The 23,937-nt window shown below is 41.7% G+C and overlaps 1 protein-coding gene across 2 annotated transcripts in view; it reads right to left on the reverse strand.

The window, feature by feature from the left end:
- Positions 1-1,760: 1,760 nt before the first annotated feature.
- The window catches only part of LOC119010920 (xenotropic and polytropic retrovirus receptor 1 homolog), a 61,258-nt gene continuing 39,081 nt past the window's right edge, over positions 1,761-23,937 (reverse strand). Inside the window, exons 3-17 of one of the 2 annotated variants that reach the window (XR_005072084.1) lie at positions 23,150-23,251; positions 22,746-22,969; positions 21,915-22,064; positions 20,824-20,907; positions 20,393-20,474; positions 19,689-19,778; positions 18,897-18,994; positions 18,346-18,525; positions 14,393-14,558; positions 14,089-14,283; positions 12,595-12,761; positions 12,330-12,469; positions 11,405-11,626; positions 7,658-8,310; positions 1,761-7,512 (exon numbers count right to left, since the gene is read on the reverse strand). Coding sequence is in view for 1 of the 2 variants with exons in the window: in XM_037083514.1 (XP_036939409.1) it covers positions 8,256-8,310; positions 11,405-11,626; positions 12,330-12,469; positions 12,595-12,761; positions 14,089-14,283; positions 14,393-14,558; positions 18,346-18,525; positions 18,897-18,994; positions 19,689-19,778; positions 20,393-20,474; positions 20,824-20,907; positions 21,915-22,064; positions 22,746-22,969; positions 23,150-23,251 (1,955 nt within the window). In the remaining variant the exon portion in view is untranslated. Of the gene's footprint in view, positions 8,311-11,404; positions 11,627-12,329; positions 12,470-12,594; positions 12,762-14,088; positions 14,284-14,392; positions 14,559-18,345; positions 18,526-18,896; positions 18,995-19,688; positions 19,779-20,392; positions 20,475-20,823; positions 20,908-21,914; positions 22,065-22,745; positions 22,970-23,149; positions 23,252-23,937 lie in introns of both variants that reach the window. The other variant, XM_037083514.1, reaches the window with a different exon arrangement.

Consider the following 23,937-nt stretch of genomic DNA (forward strand, 5'->3'; position numbering starts at 1 on the left):
TGTGTTATGTTTCCCTCCTCGGAGCCTCGTCCCCCTGTGTGGAGAACGTACAAGTTGCTCTGGGGTGTCTTCTGCAGCTGCTCCCCCTGCTGGTCACTGCTGGTGCCTGCAGGTACCTGCAGACTCAGGGCCTCGGCCTCAGACTGACGCCTCCTTAGTCTGTCATCAGAACCAGCCGGTCTCATGTCATAGTTAAACAACACAGAGCTTCATTTGCGGATTTTGACCCAGCACACTGAGGATGTGACTGAACAGGTGGTCGTCATCATGGTGTCAGGTGAATGACGATGCCACCTCTGATAAGTGTGATCGCTTACATTCATATTATATTCTGTTGTCAATAATGATTTTATTTATCAGTCTTCACTTGTTGTCTCTTAGATTATTGAGATACATAGTACACATACAGATTGATTGAGGCTCATTAGGAGAGAATGCTGTCATGTGTCATTGTTCATAGGCTCTTACATAACACAGTGTTCACGACAACATTTTCTCTGTGGTTGGAACATTAGATCAGACTTGTCCACGTGAAATAAAACTAGTTTGTCTTTTGTTTTCTGTCTGTGTGCAGTATCTGGTCTTCATCAGAACTCACCAGCGATCATGAGCATTTGCAAAGTGGATATTTATATTAGGACAGAAAACAGAAGAAGCAGTTTTGAGTTACAGAAGCTGCTCTCTGTCAGCTCAGTTGTCTGATGACATCAGGGCACGCCGCACTGTGTGATGTCATAGAAATGTGATCTTTTATTGTCAGCAGTACAAAAACTAAAAGATAACAAGTGTTCTCTCTGGTAAATGTAGAAGACGTGTGGACAGCGACCGGGACTGGACAAGAAACAAGCATCTGGTCTGAAGACAGGGGACACAGTACAGAGGTGATTTACAGCGGCTCTGACCAGGACTACGCTCCGGGGATGAGAAAACACAGCAGGTGAGGATAGAGACAGATTTGGAGATAAGCAGCGGCTGAAAGGATGTGTAGAGCTGGAATACTTCCATGTTACTCTGTGAACTGAGGATTTATTTGGACCGAACCATAAGGTGACTGTGGAGACATACCAACACTGTTCTGGGGACTTTGATTTGGTTTCTGTCCAGTTTGAATATAGTGCGTTTGATCATGAGTTAACCAAGTGATTAAGCTCATCTTAAGTCAGCCAAAGAGAGAAATTTGAATTTAGGTGTGTACAGTTGTAGTTTTCTGTATAATAAATAAAACAGAAGTGAGAGAATTTCCTTTCTTGACATTTTGAGTTTATTTTGTTCATGAATTAAACTGAAAGCCACATCAAGCTGAAACTACAGTCAGACTATCACCTCTTGAGCTACAGTGGTATTAAAAGACAGGATGGGCCGAAGCTAGCTGGTTGTTTCTTCGATCTGTTCATATCTCATTTTTTGAATATTTAAACTAAAACACAATAAATTGCAGCTCTATCTTTAAAAACATTTAGATCCGACTTAAATACTGTGCATGATTATTATGTACTCATCAGCTAAACGGGTTTGAGAAGCTAATTCTGCCCAAACAAGTTGAACCGTGATGACCTTTAGCTCGAGGTCTGAACGATGACGAAGTTCCAATTTTGCTCAAATCCAACAATACAGAATGAGCATGTTTTTTCTAAATCCTGAAACCACTGAATCTGCTGTGTTTCTTTAAAAAGAGAAATGTTAACCTGTTTGTCGTGAACAGACACATAATGACCCTCAGTGTTAGTGTGAGAGGAGAAAGAAGAGTCCAGTCAGACACCTGTGGAGCATGAGCTGGTTTTACTGAAAAAACATTAACAGGGTTGGTGGACCAGGCACCTCTGTAGCATCACACTGCTACTGTACATACAAGACAACACCCACAGTACAGTCACTGATTATACAATGCTTCTAATCAATATGTTCATCAATATATAATGTATTGTATAATCAACAGCTCTGGGTTACAGCGTGGTGGGGTCATGGAGATTGACCACAAAGTGTCTGTCACATGTTGTGGTTCTTTTTATTCCACTTCACACTCAGCTTTAACATCTGGATGTCAGAGAGTTTGATCCAAGCGGAGTTGTTGTTTCTTACAACCTGCTCTGTTCCACACTGAACGGTTTGAGCCAGTGAGCATAATGTGTCTCAGCTGAGTTGATTAGAGCCAATTCCTTGTTTAAAAAGCAACACAAAAAAGATGATAAAAGCAGGTTAACAGCGTGAATGTACTGTATGTCTTAAAGATTGTCGTCCCTTGAAAGGCTCCACACTGCAGGCTTCACCCTGCAGGCCCAGACGTTCGGTGAGCACTGGAAAATGAAGACTGGTGTGTACACAACAGAACTGAAGGCCAGCAGGTGTCAGACAGGGCTGGGTCACCAACACCAAATCATTTCAAGCTTCAGGTTTTTAAACTTCATGAGCCTTCACTTGAGAATGAGAACTGGAGAAGATGGCAACCACACCATCAACTGGGATGTCATGCACCTATAGAATCGACAGTGTTGCCATGGGAAACAGAGCTCAAGCTTCAGCAACAACCATGTTTTCCTATTGGTGGGTACACATCAGGGTGCTCAGATTCTTCAAACTGTCTCTTTTGGACTTTCCATCCAATCACGCCACTGGATTTTGATTAAAATGTTGACAAATGCTTCACTACAGAACTACGCATCTTTCATATCTGTCTAATGGCCTCATTTGGACATCTGAAGACGCATCGGGCCTCATGCAGGAATGCTTGTATGAACAGACAGTTCTGAGTGAGACTGAAGAAAATTTTCTTGAAGGTACCAACCAAAGTTTGGACAGTTCAACACAGACAGTCTGGCCCTCTCCACAGATGAGCGTAACACTCATCAGACTAAGGTCACTTCCTTTAGAGAGACAGTTAGTAGTTGAGTCTCAAATACTGAGGCTTCGTGTTGAGCTCAGACCCAACGATCCAAGGAAAGACTCAAATATTAACTACCTGTCTCCAGGAGGTGACATGTTGTGGCTTTACAAGTCATAATGCCTCAACCTGGATGAATGTGGGTTTGAATAAGACATCATCTAAAATTAAATATATATTTAAAACATATTTTTAAGAATATGTTTTTGAGTTTATTGTCATATTTCAGCACAGCAGCATCAGGGATTATATGCAGGTTACTCAAACATCAGCTGCTCCTCCTCTCAGATTTGTAAAACAGAAAAAAACAGAGAGGTTTAGGATGAGACAACAAAGACGATCAACATGAGGCCCACTGAGTAGCTCTGTTGTGAAGCAACTGATGATGATGATGATGATATTTGATGAAAAGCAGCTGCTGCAGTGTGAACAGCTGAAACAACCCCACAGATTCTAATAGAACTTGTTTGGTTTATCATATCCCACCTACACAAGATGATCAGCGCCGCTCTGAAACATGTCTCTGACGTCTGACTTTTTCCTCAGACAAAAAAAAATAGATTCAGGTTTTGGAGAAAAAATAAAGAACACAAATAAATATTGGCCTCCACTGTTGACTGGGCCGGGTATCATTCAAAATGTTTTCTGATGGTCCACATACAACACCAGAGTTTTTGTACCCTAAGTGGGGAAATAGAAACATGGCTCTGTTTTCATTTGACAAAGAAGTTAAATCGGACACGTGAGGAACAAGATCACAAATCTGAGCAGATATCTGATCCCAAGCCTCGATAGACATTACTAAGAATACATTTGTGGTGGTACCAAACGGTGCTGAAGATCAATACCCAGGCCTGCTCACTAAAGAAACATTTCATTTGATTGACTTCTGGGGGATTCACCTGTCTGTCACAGTGTCAAACATTGTCACATGAAAGCAGTATGGTGAGTTTCATGTGCGGAGGGAGTCTCAGTCTATCTGGAATGCAGGAAAAGAAAGACACTATTTACTACTTCCCAGCCCAGTCAGCCTGCCTGCAGCTGAAATGTTAAAACACTGAGTTCACAATGAGAACAAATTAAGCATGCAACACAATGAGGCTTAGCTGTGATGCTGGAGGAGCACAACGTTTTGGGGACATCATCCTATTTGGCATTTTACAGATCGATAAGATCAAAATGAAAAATAACTGGAATGGTTTGACTTTGTAGAGGTTCCTTTGCAACAATTGTCCCATGTGACAATGGGCAGGAGACAGGAAGTCAGGAAGCTTCTGCATTGCTTGTGAATCAGCAGACTAAGGTGCAAATGTGCTCAAGATATCCTGAGATCAAGTGATATCACATCTTACCTCCCCCTCTCTTGTCACTGTGGAATGTGCTGGTTTCACAACAGGAATGGCTTCATGAGAATCTAAATTAAAGTCTTATGTAACATTAAGTAACATGCATCTCAGCATGGAAACCTGAGGAATTACAAAATGAAAGTCCTACCAAATGCACTGCATTTAAAATCAGACAACTGAACTGTTCTCTTTGGATGGAATGATTGTGTCTGCTGCGAGGAAGTGACAGAAGACAGAAAGAAGAAGGGAAACATCTTAGTTTAGACGCCTGGTAGAAAGCTGGTCTCTGATTAGATGTACACATGAACAAGAAGAGAATCCTGTTTCTACAGAGTGTGAGTGGAATAGTGAGCTCTGCTGGATCTGGGATGAGACCTATTACTGACCCAAGTTTTAACTTTTATTTTTTTAATACTAATTTTTCAAAACCTAAGACTTTGGCAGAAAACTATGTGTCCTGTTAAATGGACAATGTTTTTTTTAAGATCGCATTTTCGAATCAGGCTTATTTCAGTCTGTCCTGGACAAACAGCAACAGGAAAGTGAAAGATAAGAAGAAAAATTGGTGTAAAAATAATGACTGATCTGTAAAACAATAAATTCCAAATGGGATACAAGTACTGCACTCAACTAATTCAGCCAACATGGATTGGACCAGATGTGGATATTGTCTGTGTTTTAATATGTAGAAATGACAGTGCTGGAGCAACAGTAATTCTGATCCAGGAACATCACCAACGCAGTGATAACAGATACATGGCTTTAAATACTGGTGTAAGCAGGCCTGAGAGCTGCTGGTTTGAACAAGGTCACACATGCTGTTCAGGGTGAGGGCATAGCTGCTTACAACTATTTGGTACAGAGGAGGCTTTCCAAAGCGGCAGAGCAGATTATCAAGATACCAAGGTGCAAAAAGCATTTGAGTAACAAAAAACATGGTAGAACAAAAACATCAAACTCATTCACTGCTGCGTCTGAATCTTTGTCGACATCTGCAACCAGCACAGATGATCTTGCTTTCAGTTTTGTGTAACGCTGTATAATCCACTGGCACACCTGAGGAACAGTAAGTAACAATCATAGAATGTGATTTTTCCCGTCAAACCAGTGGAGATGCAGGTGGTGGAAGACATCCTGTCAATCGGAAGCTGAACGCAAACTGACAATATCTCTGCTACCCCTGCTACATACGTTGCTCACTGACAGCTGAATGTTCTCATGTTGGAAGTCCAAATGAAACGGGCTCCGAAACACATCTCAGCCCTCAAATAGTTGATCTGCTGTATTTTAGCAAACCACCAATAGGACATGATGAAAACTTAAACTCAATCAAGTTAGGCATTAAAGTGCACAGAATCATTGAGAGATGTGTTGCTCCCTGGTGACTGACTTCAGTCAGGACTCCATGAGTCAGTCACTGTCCTTCACTCCAAACAGCATACACCAGCTATCAAAACCTCATTACCATGAAAGTGTAAGAGTTTGTTTTTAATGGCTGGTTAGTAAAACCGATCAGTAAAAAAGGCAAATAAAACCTAAACAGCACTCTCACAGCTCATTTATGATCACAACATGAGCTGGTGTTGGACCAACTAGCAATACACACTGAGGTGTATCAGCTGATTTGGGGATGTGTAAAAAGGTTACAAATGACTTTCCCCTCTCTATTAGAAATATTTAGAAAACCATTTTCTCCAGTGTGATCACAACTGCCTGTTCACCAAACAATAGCAGATGGTTTCACTTGGTACCACAGACTGACACCAGCGCACAGTGGCCACAATGACATCATGTCTCTGAAAATAGTTCAAAAGTATCAAAATCACACACACACACACACACACACACACACGCGTTGAAGAATTCTACTGCACATGTTGAGCTTTGTTGACGGAAGAGTGGGAAACTTAAAATGAGACAACTGAAATTAACAAATGAATGAAAGCAGAATTTTTGTTAGAGACATTAAAGAGAACAGGAAACATGATGGTGGTGGTGAGTGTGACAAGACCATCAGAATTAAAACTGTGGAAATGTACATTACACTGAATTTATCCACACGAAGGGGAAACATAGAGGACGTTTTGAGGTTGCATGACCTTTGGAGAAATTAGAAGAACACATTTTCTCTTACAGTGAGGAGTTAACAGCCTAAACCACTATCTGAGAATGTATGGTAGACTCAGAAATGTTGTTGAGAAGTACAACTATATACTGAAAATATAAATATAATAAAATTAATTTTGTGTTCGGAGAAACAGGGCTGAGTTACATCAGCATGAATCTCATGACTGTACACAGCATCACATTAATTAAAGCCCACTGAGGCAATGGAATGTGAATATGTAAATAAAAATGATTTTGACTCCTGCATGGATCCTTCAAAACCAAACCAGCACTTCATTCAGAATCAAGTTCAACTACACCATCATTTTGACTGTGACCAGCATGTGACAGACAGGTGATTCCCCCCCTCCACTTTCATTAATATCACGTTTCAAAACTAGGAAAACAGATGAATCTGACATTAAATCATGAGTCTTCGTTTTGCCACTCGAGACTTCAGGGTACAAAATAAAAATGTCTTAGGACTCATCTTAAACACTCTCTCCCAGTCATACATACATAAATAAGATAGCATACATTCAGCAGAACCATGTCCAGATGGAGATGTTTCCCACACAGAGTGACCAGGAGTTATCGCAGAATGATTCAGATGATCTTCACCTTTTTCTGGAAATAAAAGTCAAATTTCCTTCTCAGCTCCACAACTGAACAGTCGTTCCAGCTGCTGCTCCACACAGTCTGAACGCTGCACTTTTTCTTTTTTTTTTTTCTTCCTAAGTAATTGATTTTCGGAATACTTTCATACAACCTCCAACTTTGGTCCGTCTCTTATTTACAACCACGGTTACAAATAATTGCTAGTCTATGTGTGTGTGTGTTTTCTTGCCAGGGTCTCAAAAGATCGACGGTCAAGTGTTGCACATCCAGGAACAATAACATTTTCAAAATCACTGTTTGTGTGTATGAGAACACACAACAGGCATCCTACTGCAATTCACTATTCCTACAAAGTGCGCGTTTCTTTGTGTGTGTGTCTGTGTGTGTGTCATTCCAAAGCGTGTAAGGTGCAGGTAGGCAGCTCTGTGATGATTTGAAGGGGCAAGCTGAAGAGTAAGGGAGTCAAGCCTGTGACCGCTTGGTATTATTAATTGTTCGTCAGCATAGTCTGTTGGCTGGTGGGAAAGCCGAGCGTCGGAGAGAAGGTCACAAGGCCAAAGGTGCCTAAAGGAGGACACTTTTCAACCCTCTTCATTCTCTTATTTGGAAATTCATCTTATTGACTCAAGGTTCAAATGACTTGAGGTCAAAATGATAAACTGACTTGAGATCTGTTGAACTTTAAAATGGCCTTTTTACTAAGCCTTACCTGGATGGAGGGACTATCGGTGGAGACTAATAGCCAAGGGTGGGGAGAAAACTTTTGGTCTGCTACAGCAACAGGTTGAAGCTGTCGGCCTCTCCATGTGCAGGAGCTGTGCAGCACAGAGAGGGAGCAGGGGAAATTCCTATGAGGGTGATCAGCTTGCGGTCCATTTAGCTGCGTTGTTCATGCTAGGCTGAGGCTTTGAGGAGAGCCCAAGCAATGGCTGAGGTGTGGGTGCAGTTCAAGAGTTCACCTGTTGGTGGCTGTGGATGTCAGGGAAGTTATTCACCCACTGCTTGGGTAAGGTAGAGTTTATGTGATTAGCCCCTCCCCCTGGTTATCGTTGAAGGTAGGAGCAGGAGTTCCATGGCCATGTTGCTGGGTTGTTTGTTCAAGAGGTCACAGTTCCCCCCCTCAAATAGTTCTGAACCCGAGCAGAGGCACATGCATTGGACAGGATTATGTACTGTAGACATGACAGTTTCAAACTCGTCCTTGGTTGAGAGTTCAACGCCCGACTCGCTGGGTAATTCCTCGGTTAGGAGGTGGAGTTCCCTCCTTTGAATAAATTCTGGACCCAGGCGAGGGGCGTGGCCTGATGTCAGGAGTCATCATCAGTGTCCTCTATGAGAACTTTGGTGTCACGGGTCTTGGACCTAAAGAGGGGAAGAGGAACAAAGTGTTAACAGTGCTAACTCGAACTATACAAGGTTAGGCACAGGTCAGCATGTTCATGCCACGTGTACAGTTGCCTATGTTCTTGGTTATTAACCCCATGATGTGTCCACTTGGCCTGAAGGCTTACAAACCCTTCAGCACTGAGAGGATCACATGACCTGAAGATTGAAATATGACCAGACACAGACATCAGGTATTACTAAATAATATTCACAATGGGCAGACCCTAGACTCCACCACCTTATGTAGCTTGTGATTAATTCACTAAAGTTAACTCCTGTTAATGATCTTTTCATTTAATCAAGAAGGTAAAGTATTGTGTAACATCTGTTTAATATGAGTTGAATATGAGAATAATCACTGACATCCTCCCGATGTTAAACTATAATGATTGCGATAATACCCCCAATGTGGTTTACAGGTGCAGTCTATCTGATATCTGTGTTGGTGTTGGTCCTTGAAGGTTTAGGAAAACATGGTTTGGTATCAAAAAAATGGTGGATGTTAAGTCATTTTACAACTCCAGGGTTGTAAAACAACATGTGAAGTGAATTCCCTTTATGGTACACAAGAAAAAAATTAACTATTTCATGAAGTGGAGTGTGGCTGGGTGGGTGCCGTCTTCTCGAATTCAGTTGGGCTCTGTGCAGACATCTCACTTCACTGACAATTAAAACACCATAAAACACAAAGCACCAAATCAGTCATGAATACATGACTGATGCCACTTCAGACAGTTTGAGCCCTGAGGGGGCTGGGCTAACATAGAGGAAGGGTGACTACCAATCTGAACTAGCTGGGGTCTGCTTGTACAGAAGTCCAAACTGCAGAGTGCTGTATTGTTTAGTTTAGTTTTCCAATGCATTTGAAAGGATTCCTTCTCCCATCCGTATTTTTTATAGTAACAACAACAACACTGTGATGGCCAGTTGCAGTTATGCTCCTGGAACCTTATTATGATGTTCCAGGAATGACACCAACACAGCAATATCAGATTGTGCCATTAGCACACATGAAGGTGCTATAAATAGCCGCAGCAGTGTGTTGTGGTCATGTGTAATGAGAGCTGATCTGCTGCAGATATTAAATTGCACTGAGCTTCCTATCTTGTTCCTCTCAGTCTAATGACTGGTATGGAAAAGGTATTGATGTGTATTAATACAGACACTTATTATTTTCTGTTAAGTGATTAAAGACTTGTTCCACACAGAGACAGTTGTTGGGAGCCACAGATGAAGACAATCATTGTGGATTTCAAAATGGACTCTGAACTGAACTCTGTGTCCCAGAATTCCCCATTCTTCACACCTATGTGCAAAATTCAGCTCTGAGCGACAATTGGTCAGGGTGACAGACCCCTCTCTGATCAGATAGTCAAAACTCCAGCACCTTCCTTGTTCTACCTCTCTTACTCTGCGCCCTCTACTCCTCAACTTCTTATCCTCAAGGGCACCTCTCCATCTTTCCCACATCTTTCCCAAGGCTGCCTGCCTTCAATATCTCTTCCTCTGGGCCTAACAGCTGCAGAGAGCTGCAAGCTGCAGGCCCAAAGAACTTCTCCTCACTGCAGTGACAAGCGGTCCTGCCAGTATTCCAGATCAGTTAGCACCAGTAGCTGTGATGCAAAGCTTGCCAGCTAACTTAACAATCTGAGGAACACCAAGCAAGTTAGCACTGAGCTGCTATCCTTGCAAAGGAAAGGAGCAAACTGTTTCCTCCTCTGCCGACTTTCATCAGACCGTGCACAGCAAGAACAGCATTCAACATTGGAGTTCCAACTTTCTCCTGCAACCACCAGCACCTTTTCTTTAAAGACTGGTAATGTTGAACAGGGCTTAGCTAGCATAGACGGTGAATAAACTCTGGTTGATGTAATGCATATGTGTTCAATGTATGTGATTGTTCACTGTCTTGGTGTTATTGTGATCTCAGGACAGGTTATTGGTTGTTTGCTTTCCTAGACGGTTAATTCGACTTTAGTTGAATGATGTTTCACACAAGCCCTTTTTAGATAGAAAAGGCGACACATTTGCTCCAAGGTAAGGGCAGCAATGTGCCTGCACTGTTGTGCGACCCACAGGCGGGGAGCTTTAAAACCGAGAAACAGCCAATCACAGCAGTCAGTCCATCACTTCATCCAACATTAAGATGAACAACTAGACAGCCGCTGAGATCCAGGAGATGGTAGTGTCTCCTCGGTCTCTGTAGCTGTTAGGGTTGTGCCGGCTTGTTGTTGTGTGGGCAAGCTAGGAACGGTCGCTACCCCGACCTCATTGGATCTCAGCGGCTGTCCAGTTGTAAATAAGAGTACCCTCCGAGGCAGAAAATCGGCGGACCAAAACAGACCCCCAATTTGCCGCCCTCTGTCTAAAACCGTGGACTGAGCCGCCAAAAGGACGGGCAAATTGGCGGCTTGCTGCCCTGTCTAAAAACAGCTACAGACTCAGGGTCTCTGCATACAACTAACCATCTTCTACCACATCACTCACACACACGCAAGCACATACACACACACCTGTATATAGGACAGATTAGTTGTGTGTTTTTATCTTTGTGTTGAATAAAAGAATTGCTGTCTATATAATTTTGTACCAGAGTGAATGTTGCCAACCTCTACACTGTCAAGAACTCCAAAATATTTATTCATTACTAGCTGTTATGATAAATTTGGTTGTAGTTATTAAGTTAATTATTAATCAGAGTTATAAACACTTTAGTACCTTCTAATGAGACCGATTTAGTAAACTTGCTAAGTTTTCCCTTCTTCAAGCGTGGTGCCCTGAGGTGATCTAATGTAATTTGGAAAATTATCCCTGATAATAATTAATTATTATTGATAGCCAAATTTTACCTAAAACTACTTAATTTTGCCTCATGTAATGCAAAGCCCAACGCAGTTCTACACTTTTCATAAGGCATCTTATTGTCAGAGTCTTGCTGCTGAGTAAAAGCACAGTTCTTTCAAGATCTACAGCCCATATGGGCTTTAAACATCTGTTATTCATCTGTAGCCTGCTGTAACTCACTACCTTTCTACAAATCAAGTTTCTGACTGTTGGCATTCAGACTCACTGTGAGGCCAGTCGGGGCCTGCGTAGACTCATGCTGTAGCTCCTCTTCCAGCTCTTCTTGCCCTGTCGGTTCCTGACTCCATCCTCCTGGTCCATCATTTGCTCTAGCAGGGTCTGGTCATCAGCGTTCAGTGGAGCAACGCTAATGTCTCTGACGGCCCTGAACTCACCACAGTTATTCAGGTGCTCGTTCTCCAGTCGGAAGAAGTTCCACACAAAACGTCTGGCAAGAAGAAACACTAGCTGTCAGCTGGCCAACTGTTACTGACAAACTACTTAACATATTTTCAGACTTATAATAGTAGTGAATAGCAATAGTCCACATCGTCATGACAGCCAACCATCATCACACATGTCAGAGATGCTTAGTTATAAAGTTAAATGAAAAAATCCACATTTATGTTTTTAATAGTTCGAGCATGTAGACAAAAAGCTGCTGAAGCAGTGTGAGTAGGGGTACATTCTGAAGCAGCAGCACTGAACATTACGATTAGGACCACAAGAGAGCACTCGTACTTGCATAGTCCCCAAGCCCTTACCCAGAGCAGGGTTAGCCCTGCCTGTACAATGTTATCCCCTGAATATTGACACAGGGCTAAAAGTTGCCACTGTAACAGGGAGCTATGGGAATGAGTTGTGATGGGTCATTCTAGACTATTACACTAGCTGTATGTCCAGATTAAACCCTGGGTTAGAAGAAGTACATTATACGAATCATACAGCCCTACTTTCAGCTGTTTTCTCTCTTTTAGTCACCATTGTCCATGCTAGATTCAGGCCTACAGCTGTGCTTAGCAGAAAAGAGAATTTCCATGTTTGTAGCTGATTATTAATACTGCACAACCTTTACAAAAGAGGAGGAGTAGAGTAGAAATCCTGGAGATAAATAAAAAAGTGAATCAGGGGAGGAAAGAAGGTGTACATACCTAAAGACCTCCATTGGGGCCAGTATAGTGGCCAGTATGTCAGCGATGCCCTTAAGCCCTGAGACTGTGTTGAGGGTGACAGTTAACGTCCATGAAAAACGCAACAGCACATCCTCCACTATGGCACTGTAATAATAAGCCTGGATAAAGAGACAGAACAGGAAGAAACATCATATTATAGTTTATATTCTCAGAGTCTAAACTCGTCAAACTATCGGCCACTCTCCTCCAGCACATGGAGCTTCACCTCTGTGTGCACAAATACCTTATGTGGGTAGACTATCTCCTCTCTCAGAAAGGTATTCTCCCCTGCATTGCGGTCGAACAGGCCCCAGTCCATCTTCAGATCCCAGACCAGTGTGTAACATGAGCTGACCACTAAGCAGCTGATATACAAGTAGAGGAAGATCTGGGTGTCAGCATGGTTTTCAGCTGAGGAGGAGAGAGACACAAGTGTGAGCTTAGACAGCTAGCATAGCCTCAGACTTATATGTTTCAAAGCAACTGGGGATGTCCCGATCAGGTTTTTTTTTTTTTAACCCTGATCTGATCTGAGTCGTTTAATATTTAGTATCTGCCGATACCGAGTCCTGATCTGATACTCAGCCTTAACTAATATTTTCCTGGATAATACAGTGGCATCAAGAAAAAAGTACCTGCATTCCTTAATAGTTTTAGTTTTAGTGTCTACTAAATGTATTTATGACATATTCTACATAAAACTATTTTTTTTCCTTATACTGCCCTTTGCAGCAGCACCTCTTTTTACCCCCTGTCTGATTGCTCTGTATGAGGTCCTGAGTCATTTTAAGGGGCACCTCCCTAAAAATCTGATCTGCTTTGATTGGTCAGCTCTCACAGCCTGAGCAGGCACTGTCCACCAGGTTGAATGATCAGCTTGGCTGTTTTTACGTGTGGTGACTCTATATAGTTGTGACATCACAACCTTACTGAAGTACCGACAGCTCGTTTAAATGCGGTTTCTTAAAAAGGGTTTTGTCCATTTCACCATGGATTGGACAAAGAATCCTGGTTTCTATAATATGGGACCTATGTCAAAAGCACATATATTTCTGTCCATTAACCTTCTGTTACTCTGGCTTCTGACACATAACAGGAAATCTATCTGCTATAAAACAATAACCAACAGAAGCACAAGAGCATCACTGTGAAAGCTCCTTTGTCTCTTTGGGGAAATAATACAAGTCATTTTTTTCTCATCTGAAGTTTAAAAACTATTTTTTAGCAGATTCTTATGAATTTGTTGATTGTAGACTGTGTGGAATGACAGTGAACATGTTTAGGAATAAGAAGGAGGAGAAATTAAATAACAGGCAGAGAACCTGAGATCAAGTGTGAGTAAAGCTGTAGGTTATCATCACTCACTTGAAATATTTGAAAATTTGCCAGCACAACAGTCTTATTGTAAGATGATCTGTGCTCAAGCTTGATGGACTTCAAGCTGCGTGAGCATCTTTGCAGGAAGTGATGACTTAAACTGCTATCTTAACACCAAAAAAGGTGAAATGACTGGAATTAATTAATTTTCTGAAGAAAATGCTTTTTCAAGCTGTGACTGTGAAACCTGTGTTCTCATCATTTGACTGTTTTTTTTTCCAGGGAGTATGACATGAGCCAGGGAAGAAGGCAGGAAATGAAAACATCTTACTTAATTATGAAGAAACACTCTCTTAAAAAAGTTTTGGTTCAAACAAAGGCTTCAACTATCTAATAGGCCTTTCAATAAAGTGGTATGTACCTTTATGGGTGTTGTATAGGGCGGCAAAGGTGACAACAAAAAAGGAAGTGGAGTATTTCCCAGCATTAACCAGGTGAGGGAAGGCCCGTTTGGTGTCACGGTAACGTCGCAGACACTGGACAAATCGAAACCAAGCAGGAAGACACTGGATCACCGCCCGGACACCATAGGAGTAGGTGTTACACACATCTTTACCTGCGGAGAATGACATACACAGAGGGTGGTCATGATGGTGTGTGAGTCTATCATCACTGAATCTGTGTGGAGGACGCCTGAAGTTGAATTCAACTGTTTTTAATCTCACTTGAGCTGCTGATGAGTCCATCATGTTTTTTCCAGTCCAGTTCAAAACTGTAGAAACAGATCATGTACTCCAGATCCATCAGAACCACCCCCAGAGAGTTCAACTGGTCAGCCAGCCAGAAGTCTGCAAAGCCAACACGATGAAACGGAGCTGTCACCACTCGAAACTGGGACAGAAGGGGACAGAGAGGACAGTGTCAGTGTTGGAAACAGTTTCTATCAATTATATGCTCAGTCCAGGTGAGTGACATCACTAGTTTCTGTTCAGTCATTCAGTTAAAAGTGACACTGAGACAATTTTTAAAGATTTCCCAATCAGGTTTTTATCTTATTTTGTTGAAATAAATACTTTCATATGGCTCTTTCTTATTCTGTATATGCTATTACAACATTGGCCTCCACCTTCCTAGGTGAGTCTGTGATGCTGCACTGTGACAGCAGACCCTCGTGTACAGCAGCTGAAGTGTGTGAGACGCAGCCCACGCTTGGTACCTCCATATCATCCATTGCTTTTTTCATATTCCATACGTTGTCATGTGAAATGACGTCGACGCGTTGCTTGTCTATTTCACACGCGTTCAGCATCTCCTCGGTTTCCTGTTTTACATGCTCTACTGTATGAGACCCAGGAAAATAGTGCGCATACCGGCACGCTGTAACTCGAAAGAGGAAGAAATGTAATGTAATGCAGAGATGGTAGGGTACACCGGGGATTCAAAAACTCCAGGTGACGAAGAAAACCCTGATCCCCTACCACGGAGATGAGCTGGTTATCCAGAGCGATCTATATAATATTTGTGGCCATGTCGCTGTCTCGAGGATACTTCTCTGTCCTTTTGAAAGTATCAGTGAGTGTTTGTTGCTTCGGTGTTGCCTCTGTTTCTTGAGTGAACTCGTTGTATTCTTTGAGTGTTTGTTTTTTATTTGCCGTATCAAATTTGTTACACCCCCCCGAGAAACGGTCGTATTGCAGATGTTACATGTTGCCGTTGGACTAGGGCTTGGGTCCACGTTCAAAATTCAACTAATAGTGTCACTGCAGCAAAGTGATATTGGACAGTCTGAATCTGTAGCACCACATAACGGTGGTAAATACTAAGCTGTTATTTTTCCTATTTGTTTTGAAATATTATAGATCTGATGAAAAACAATGAGAATAAATAAATATGTATATATCCGATCCCTGATTGGGATGTAATGTCCGATTCCGATAGAGTCTGAAACCATGAGATTGGCCCGATTTCCGATCACGTGACAAATTTTTTTAGTTTTGTCATTCTGTTACGGTTCTTTGCAGCTGTGATGAACTAATCTGGCTCTCTGATCTAACAATCCAACCAACAATGATTTCAAAACACACTTTCAGTTCCACACATTGGAGGTGCCTGAAAGCTCTCAATAAATGTACCACGACAACATACAGGTGATGTAATGAGGACAGCCCTGGGATGAGAGTATGGAGTGTGAAAAGCCCTCAAGTGAAACAATGGACAGTTCAAACACCAGGCCACATTCACCAATCATCAGCCCTTGTGGGGAATAGCTTCAGGACTGTGTGGCGCTGCGGGAGACTTTTTCTATGGTTTGCTCGAGAAAGGTAATGTTGTGAACTTTAAACCTGCCAGTTCAGCGGATGGCAGTAATGCACCTCAAAGCAGTTTGCCAAATGCCATTAAAGAACCATTATGTAAAAATCCCAAATCCCCGGTCTGTAACAGCTGTCAGATGTAATGTAGGTGCTAACTACAAACAAACTCATGACATCAGAACAATGTGATGTGTTGAAAACTTGTATGTTGAAATAAACATGTATGTAAGGCTGTGACCCTCCCTTCTTTTTCACTGCAGCTGGCTGCAGTGTTTTTACCGGCACCCTGTGTGGTCTGCACAGCCGCAACATAAACACACTACCCTCTTCTGGCCAGGACTAGTCCAGGTGCAGTGTGAATCGTAAGACAGGGTCAACTCTCGAGGGCAATGTTACAAGGGGCGTGAAAAGTCCTACATGTGTTTACATGATATTATTCTGATGATTCATAGAAAGCTTTACCAATGTCTAATTTCATCACCATTCATATCTACAGTATGTAGAGATGAAATCAGTGATTGATTATTTGATTAGTTCATCAACAGACAAGCATTACCACATTGCAGTTGTATGCCTCCGCACACCAGTCAAGATGCTGTTCCTGAGCTTTGGTGTTGAACTGAGACCACAGTTATGATGTCACAGTGCATTTGGCCTTCTGGATATATAATATCATAACCTCATATTTTCATCCTATAAGACATTTGTATGTTACTATTTTTGGACGTGAATTCTTGAGTAATGGCCAAAGTGTGTTTTGAGAGGTCACAGTGACCTTGACCTCTGACCTTTAGTTACCAAATTCTAATCAGTTAATCCTTGAATCCAAGTGGACATTTGAACCAAACTTGACACAAAATTCTCTCAAGTGTTCTTGGGCTAACATGTTCACAAGAATGGAATGGACATACGGACCTACAAACATATGGATAGAAGGGTGGACAGACAGATGGAAAACATGATGCCTACGGTCAAGGCTATGACCAGTGCGGATGCATAAAGACTCATTTTGATCACTGATTAATTGTCTACTGAGTGGCTCAAACTCTGATGTGAGAATGTGCTGCTTTACTTTGTTTTATGACTGTAAAAGTTCTGGACTGTTGGTTGGACAAAACAAGAATGTGAAAATATCAGGCTGTGATAAATTGTGATGGACATTTTCAAAGCTTTTCTGAAGTTTTATACATCGAAAGACTGGAAAACAAGTGACTAATTAAGCTATACTGAAAATAAATTTTCTGCCAGTCAGCTGCAGCCCAACATTTAAGGTCCTTTACAGAGCTGAAATGATTACTCGAGTAACTCGAATAATTCAATTACAAAAAATGGTTGAAGCTAAATCTCTGCCTCGAGGCTTCGTTTAATTCCTATCACCCATGTTATGTGGCTGCTTAGCTCATGGATCATTTTTCCACACTGACTGTTTTTGTGGGCACACACCACTACGTTCAGAGCTGGCGGAGAGCCAAGAGCCATCTGTAATGAACAAACAAAATGTCCAAATTTGGGATCAGTTCACACTTAAAAAAGAAGATAACAAAGTACAACGTGTCTACTGCAAAGCAGAACTTGTGTACCACAACAGCTCGTCAACAATGATTCAACGTCTGAACCGAAAGCATCCAGTTAACTCCACTGTCAATATTGATGTTAGCTTATTTAACGTAGCCTACCATCACTAGTTAGAACTTATTTGTAGAGGCTGTTACACACACACACACACACACACACACACACACACACACACACACACACACACACACACACACACACACACACACACACACACACACACACACACACACACACACACACACACACCTCGTCTCTTTCACTCTCATTCATGCACGCGTGCACACACAAACAAACACACACCCTTACTCCTGGTATTAGGAATAGCTGGAATAAATACCTGTTTTTTCAGGAATAAAAGCCAATTGCTTAGTATATTTAACAGGACTGTCATTTTTGTTATGCATTATTTGGTACTGTTGTTCAATAATGCAAAATTATTTTCCATTAGATTACTGGAATAATCGATGGGATGATCGGTAGAGTACTTGATTCTAAAAATATTCAATAGCTGCAGCACTAGTCCTATACGTACAGAAACAGAATTCCTTTATTGTCCCACAGAAGAACATAAAAGACGCATGTGAACCACATCAATGGTCAGTGATTTCCATGGACAAACACGGAATATGAATATGAATTATCATGCAGCTGCTTGTAACCTAGACACAACAGAGAACAACCTTTTTCCCGACACGTTAAATGGTGGATCTGTGAAATGATTTCAAGTAATATTTGTGAAGTACAAGGAACATAACATAATGCAGACTGTAAAAACTGAATGATGGTACCAAGAGTTTGAGCAGCCAGAAGCGTGACTTGTAGTAGCAGGTCTTTAGAGGGTTGATGAGGAAGAGGAAGAAGAGGCCGTAAAGAGCCAGCGGGTTAGCTTGCATTGGCACCAAGATGCTATCACTGAAGAGACAGGACAGCAGGCTGACGCACCACAACACCCCCAACAGACCTGCAATCTGCATACACACAGAGACACAGAGACACACAATATTCATCAGCCCTGATGTCCACGAGGACAATGAACACAACCTCAGTCATAGCAATGCTCCTGGAAACAAAGTGTACTTATTTCATGTTTCATGCGGTCTGGATAATAATTATAAACAATATTTATGTTCTGAGTCAGTAACTAAAATATCAAACAAAAATGAATTTGGACTTGGATGCTAAAAAGTAAACTTGACATCTGGGATAATGTGAGGTCACAACTCAGCAACATATATGACTAAGGTCTAGTTTATTTCAGACATTTTAATGTAGAAGTCTTACATATTGTATCTTTACGGAAAGTGTGCGTGTGCGTATGCATGTATGCGCGTGCTAATACCTCAAACAGATGTTGGTGGGACAGGTTGTTTCTGGGGTTGAGTTCAAATATGAGGACATGGTTCACTCCTGCCTGTCTCCAGCCGTAAGTGTTGATGCCTGGAGGATAAAACCAATAAACCAACAAACAAACAGCTGCTGACATCATGTGATTAGAGCTGGGCACTGCATGGATGATATCACTAACATGATATGAGTTAAAAACAACACTTATGACAAATCAACCTATAATAACATCCAGTATCTAAGACCATACAAAGGCTCATTACAGTAACATAATGTGATTTTGCTGCCAGGATCCCATTAATATAGGCATATAGGTCCCCAAAAGTAATGCTGGTCTTTTTGACATTTAGTTTTTCTTTGATATCCACGCGCACCCATATTTGCAACCACATCCCAAAATCCCTAACTAATTTTGAGTAGAGTGTATTGTGTGTCACGACGTAGCCAAACGTTTTTTTATTCATATTTATATGTATGTATTATTCAGGCCATATCAGGTATGATGATTTTGAACACAGACAGTGAGGGTGTGACAGTGTGTGTCTCAATTTCAACAGAACCTGTACTGTGACATTACCACTGCAGCTGCAGATGTTTTTATGTTTTCATGTACAGTTTTCATTGGATACAGCTATGTTTGTGTGCTTACCTTCCTTCTCCTAAACCTAATGAATGCAAACTTGTCTCTATGCTCAGTATCATATTGTGTGTGTGCGTGCGTGCGTGCGTGCGTGCGTGCGTGCGTGCGTGCGTGCGTGCGTGCGTGCGTGCGTGCGTGCGTGTATACCTAACAGGAAGAGGAATTCTATTAAAAGGAAGCCTCCTCTGTAGATCCTGACCATAGGCCAGACATCCTCACTACGGATCATCACAGCTCCTAGGGACAGGGACAGAGACAGAGTGTATGATGAATGGACAGAGGAAAAAAACACCAACACCAGGTCTTTCAGTAGGAACTACTATTTTATTATTCATATTCACATTTTGATTGACAAAGTGAGCAAAGCAGTTTGGGTATCTAAAATGTTGATATTAGGTTACAGTTTGTAGTGCACTGCCATATTTTCAGACAACCAGTCACAACCTGCAATTTCCTTCCTTAGTCTGTGAGCACATTTTACACCAGGCCAGGAATAAGAACATTTTGCTTGTGAAAGATCCTTTGAGGATTCAGAAAGTAAATTTAAGTATCAGAAATCAAATTATTATGCTCAGTAAAGTGGGCCTTAAACTAAAGTTTTTTTGTTCTCATTACTAATTTTGAAGCAGTGATTCAGTTTTGTGTCCTGAAACACTGAAAGTTGAGTGTGATCTGCGGTGAGAAGTGCCAAAAAAAATATTCCAAGTATATTTATGGCCTGGACGCACTGACCTGTCATATTCTAGGAAGTAAAAATTGAGTCACTAGACAATTCACATTTCAGACCTTTTAATATTCTTCTAAACATAATTCAAGTTGCATCTATACTTTGAGGATTGTGTGCATGTTACCTGTAATGACCACAGTGACTATTAAGACAAGGAACACTCCACAGTAAAGGCCGACTCTGAAGGTTGTCCAAGCAGGAGCAGGCTGCAGGCAGACAGACAAACACAGTCAATGCCTCATGACAAAACACACAATCAAAACATCACATTACTGTATTTAACATCTGAATATAAACCAAACCTGCTCACTCTATAATTTTAACAATACTAATGTTCTGAGACAGTAACTAAAATATCAAACAAAAACTATTTTGGACTTGAACGCTGGAAAGTGAACTTGACATCTGGGATAATATGAAGGCTGTCACATCTCAGCAACATATATAACTAGGGTCTAGTTCATTTCAGACAATGTGTGTGTGTGTGTGACCTGTGTGTGTGTGTGTGTGTGTGTGTGTGTGCGACCTGTGTGTGTGAGTGTGTGTGTGTGTGACCTGTGCAGCTCCCAGGGGAGGTACCCTCAGCCTCTTCATGGCTCTCTGCCTGTCACCACCTTCCAACTCAGTTGTGACCAATGCCTAGAAGACACAGAGTGCATCATCAGGGCTGCTCTCTTCCACACTGACAATAACTGATAATGGATGTCGACCGACCTCGTGTGTGTGTGTGTGTGTATGTGTGTATATAACATACATACATACATACATACATACACACACACGCACACACATAAACACATATACATATGTAAGGGATAACGTATAGAATGGCGGTCATTATCGGGAAAATAAGTCCCAACAGGACGAACCGGATCTGTCCTGAAGGGACTTATTTTCCCGATAATGGCCGCCGTTCTATACATTATCCCGCTTATTACACAGCTACTTGCCAACATGAAAAAAAAACCTCACAGTGTGTCTTTTTACAATTTATTTGTTACCGTTCATAGTGTTTTTCAGCAGAGAAATATAGTTTGCCAAACCAACACCATTTCGCTTCTCCCTCTTCGCTGCTTTCCCCTCTTTTTCTTTTCTTGACTGCTGACGACAACTCAGCCTTTTGCCAAGACTCAAAATCACCGTATTAAAAATACTAAATATTAAAGTTAACGTGAAGCTCATCCATACTAGTGGCCTAGGAGTAAGTTTTTTTCGATATGAAGTAGGCTACAGATCAGCTGATGTCGCTTAGCAACCGAAGACGCTGGGGTGATAAGTGACTGGACCACTTGCGGAGTAAAGATCTTAGAGCGCGGAGTGAATACGTGAATCAGAGGCAAAAAGGCCACTTTCCTTGACAACGGTCAAATATGCTTAGCAGTGGTCAGTTATACGAAAATAATTGACCGCCTGACGTTGGGAAGGCCCATTTAAGTGAATGAATTCTACAGCATTAAGAAGAGCAGTGTAATAAATTCACACATATATACACACATATTTACACTGGAGTAGTGTATAACAACAGTTTGTAAAAGGTCCTTAATCGGTCGACCTCTAACTGATAACATCAGTGAGTGTTTCTTACAGCTACTGAATTACAATGTTGACCATGTGAACTTGTGCATCCTGCTGCAGCAACACAGTACCTCAGTCTCAGAGATGAGCTGTGTGATTTTCTTGCATGTGTAAAATGGAGCCACTTCAACATGAGCCACCCTCCAGTCAGCACCCCTTGACGTCTCCAAGATCTTATCATGTTTCTTCAAGATCTTCCTGAAACCTGTGAAGTTCAGGTTCTACAAAGAAAGAGAGAGGGAGGGAGAGAGAGACAGAGGATAGCATGTCATGAAAGATGACACAAACCATCAACACACTAATCCAGAAGTACGGGATTGGGAGAGATCAGTTCCTCCACCACAAACAAATCAAGTCCATAATCGAATCTACAATTTATATAACCAACAGCACAGTACACTCCCCTCAGTTAAATGAAGAGATTAGGAAAATTACAAACTCAAAAAAATGAAAACCTCATGAATTTAGAAACATAGGGGTTAATGAAACACGGAACATATTCATGATTTATCTAAATCCCAACCACAATCCAACCCAAAACCTAAGCCACACATGTGACAATATGCACCACCCATGACCAACAAAACTACTGTAATTCCTTTATCTCTGCATTTATCTCATCTCCTCTCACCCACCTTTACCTATCAATGTCCATCATTTTACAAACACACATATCAGTGCAGTTTCAACAACAGTTTGTACCAATCACATCTAGAGCAGTCAAACAGATAATTGTCACTTGTTGTTTGTCCTAAAATCCCAGAATTATAACAGGTGTAGGCTGCTTTTTAACATCTTGCCATGGACGATGAAAAAAAATGAAGGTCTTAAGGACGAGAACTGAATCAAACTTTGTATGCATGTCTCCTGTTGAGGTGAAGTTTGTGCATGTGAACGTGCACCTGATAGTTCTGCAGCAGAATGAGGCTGAGGTAGAACTCCGAGAAGGCCAGCTGCAGGTCCTTTATGTTTCTGTGTTTGCAACGTTCCTGCTGCGACAGAGCAAACACCGTCTTTCTCCTCCTAAGGCCCCGCCCATTAGCCCAGCTCTCCCTCTGTGCATCCAAAGAGGACTGCAGCTCGTTCTGCAGTGTAGCGAATCGCCGCTGAGCCTCAGCCAGCTTTTCTGGAGAGAACACAAGATGAAGATGATTGAAAGATAGATAGCCACTACAGGAGAGTGAGAACAACACACCAAGTCTTAACATTTGTGACTGTGTGTGTGTGTGTGTGTGTGTGTGTGTGTGTGTGTGTGTGTGTGTGTGTGTGTGTGCGCGCGCGTGTAATCAGTAGTGGCGGTCATTACCAGAGTAGAAGGTGTTGATCTTGGCCAATTCTTTTTCACATGTCTGGAAGAATTTCTCCTCAAACTTGGCATAGTACCTCTTAACTGTGTCCTCGTCTGTCACTGCAAGAAAATATGATATGGGGAGATAGCTTATTATCATTATCAATACATACATTAACACAGCGTCTCACAGCACTGATTAAGAGACATGCATATAGAGAGAACATGGACAGGATGGCAGAAAGGGAAGGGGAATAGAGGACAGTAAAAGCACAAGGGTAGGAATGGAAAATATCAGGTTTTGTGCACCAAGCCCTGTACTTTCCTGCTCTGACCAGCAGATGGCGCAGTGTGACAGCAACAGGGCATCAGAGCCTCTGGATTCTCTCACTGCTTCCTATCAACACTTCTTCAAAGCCTGTCTTTTTAATTAGAGTTTATAGTTCGCCTCTAGTTAGCTTTCATAACTCTGACTTTTCTCATGTGTACAGATTACAAGTTTAATAAGTTATCTCATCTAGCAGAGCAACACAGCTTTCTCCTTAACTGCTAGAGCAGTCATAAAACTATAAGCTGCATAGTTACACTTTAAATATCTTTGTTCATTTTAAGCACACACACTCACACATACACACTTTAAGACCTTACATACAGTGCTAAGAAATGTGTATACAGACAGCAGAATGTTCTTGCTATGATGTGCTTAGCCTTATCAGTGAGCCGTTTCACTCCAATAACGTTTGATCAGCTCTTGAGGGAACTGTTCTGAGAGATCAGAACACTTTTTCCTGGACATGCTTGACAAT

This window comes from Acanthopagrus latus, chromosome 21, assembly GCF_904848185.1.
Source record: "Acanthopagrus latus isolate v.2019 chromosome 21, fAcaLat1.1, whole genome shotgun sequence".
Taxonomy (NCBI): domain Eukaryota; kingdom Metazoa; phylum Chordata; class Actinopteri; order Spariformes; family Sparidae; genus Acanthopagrus; species Acanthopagrus latus.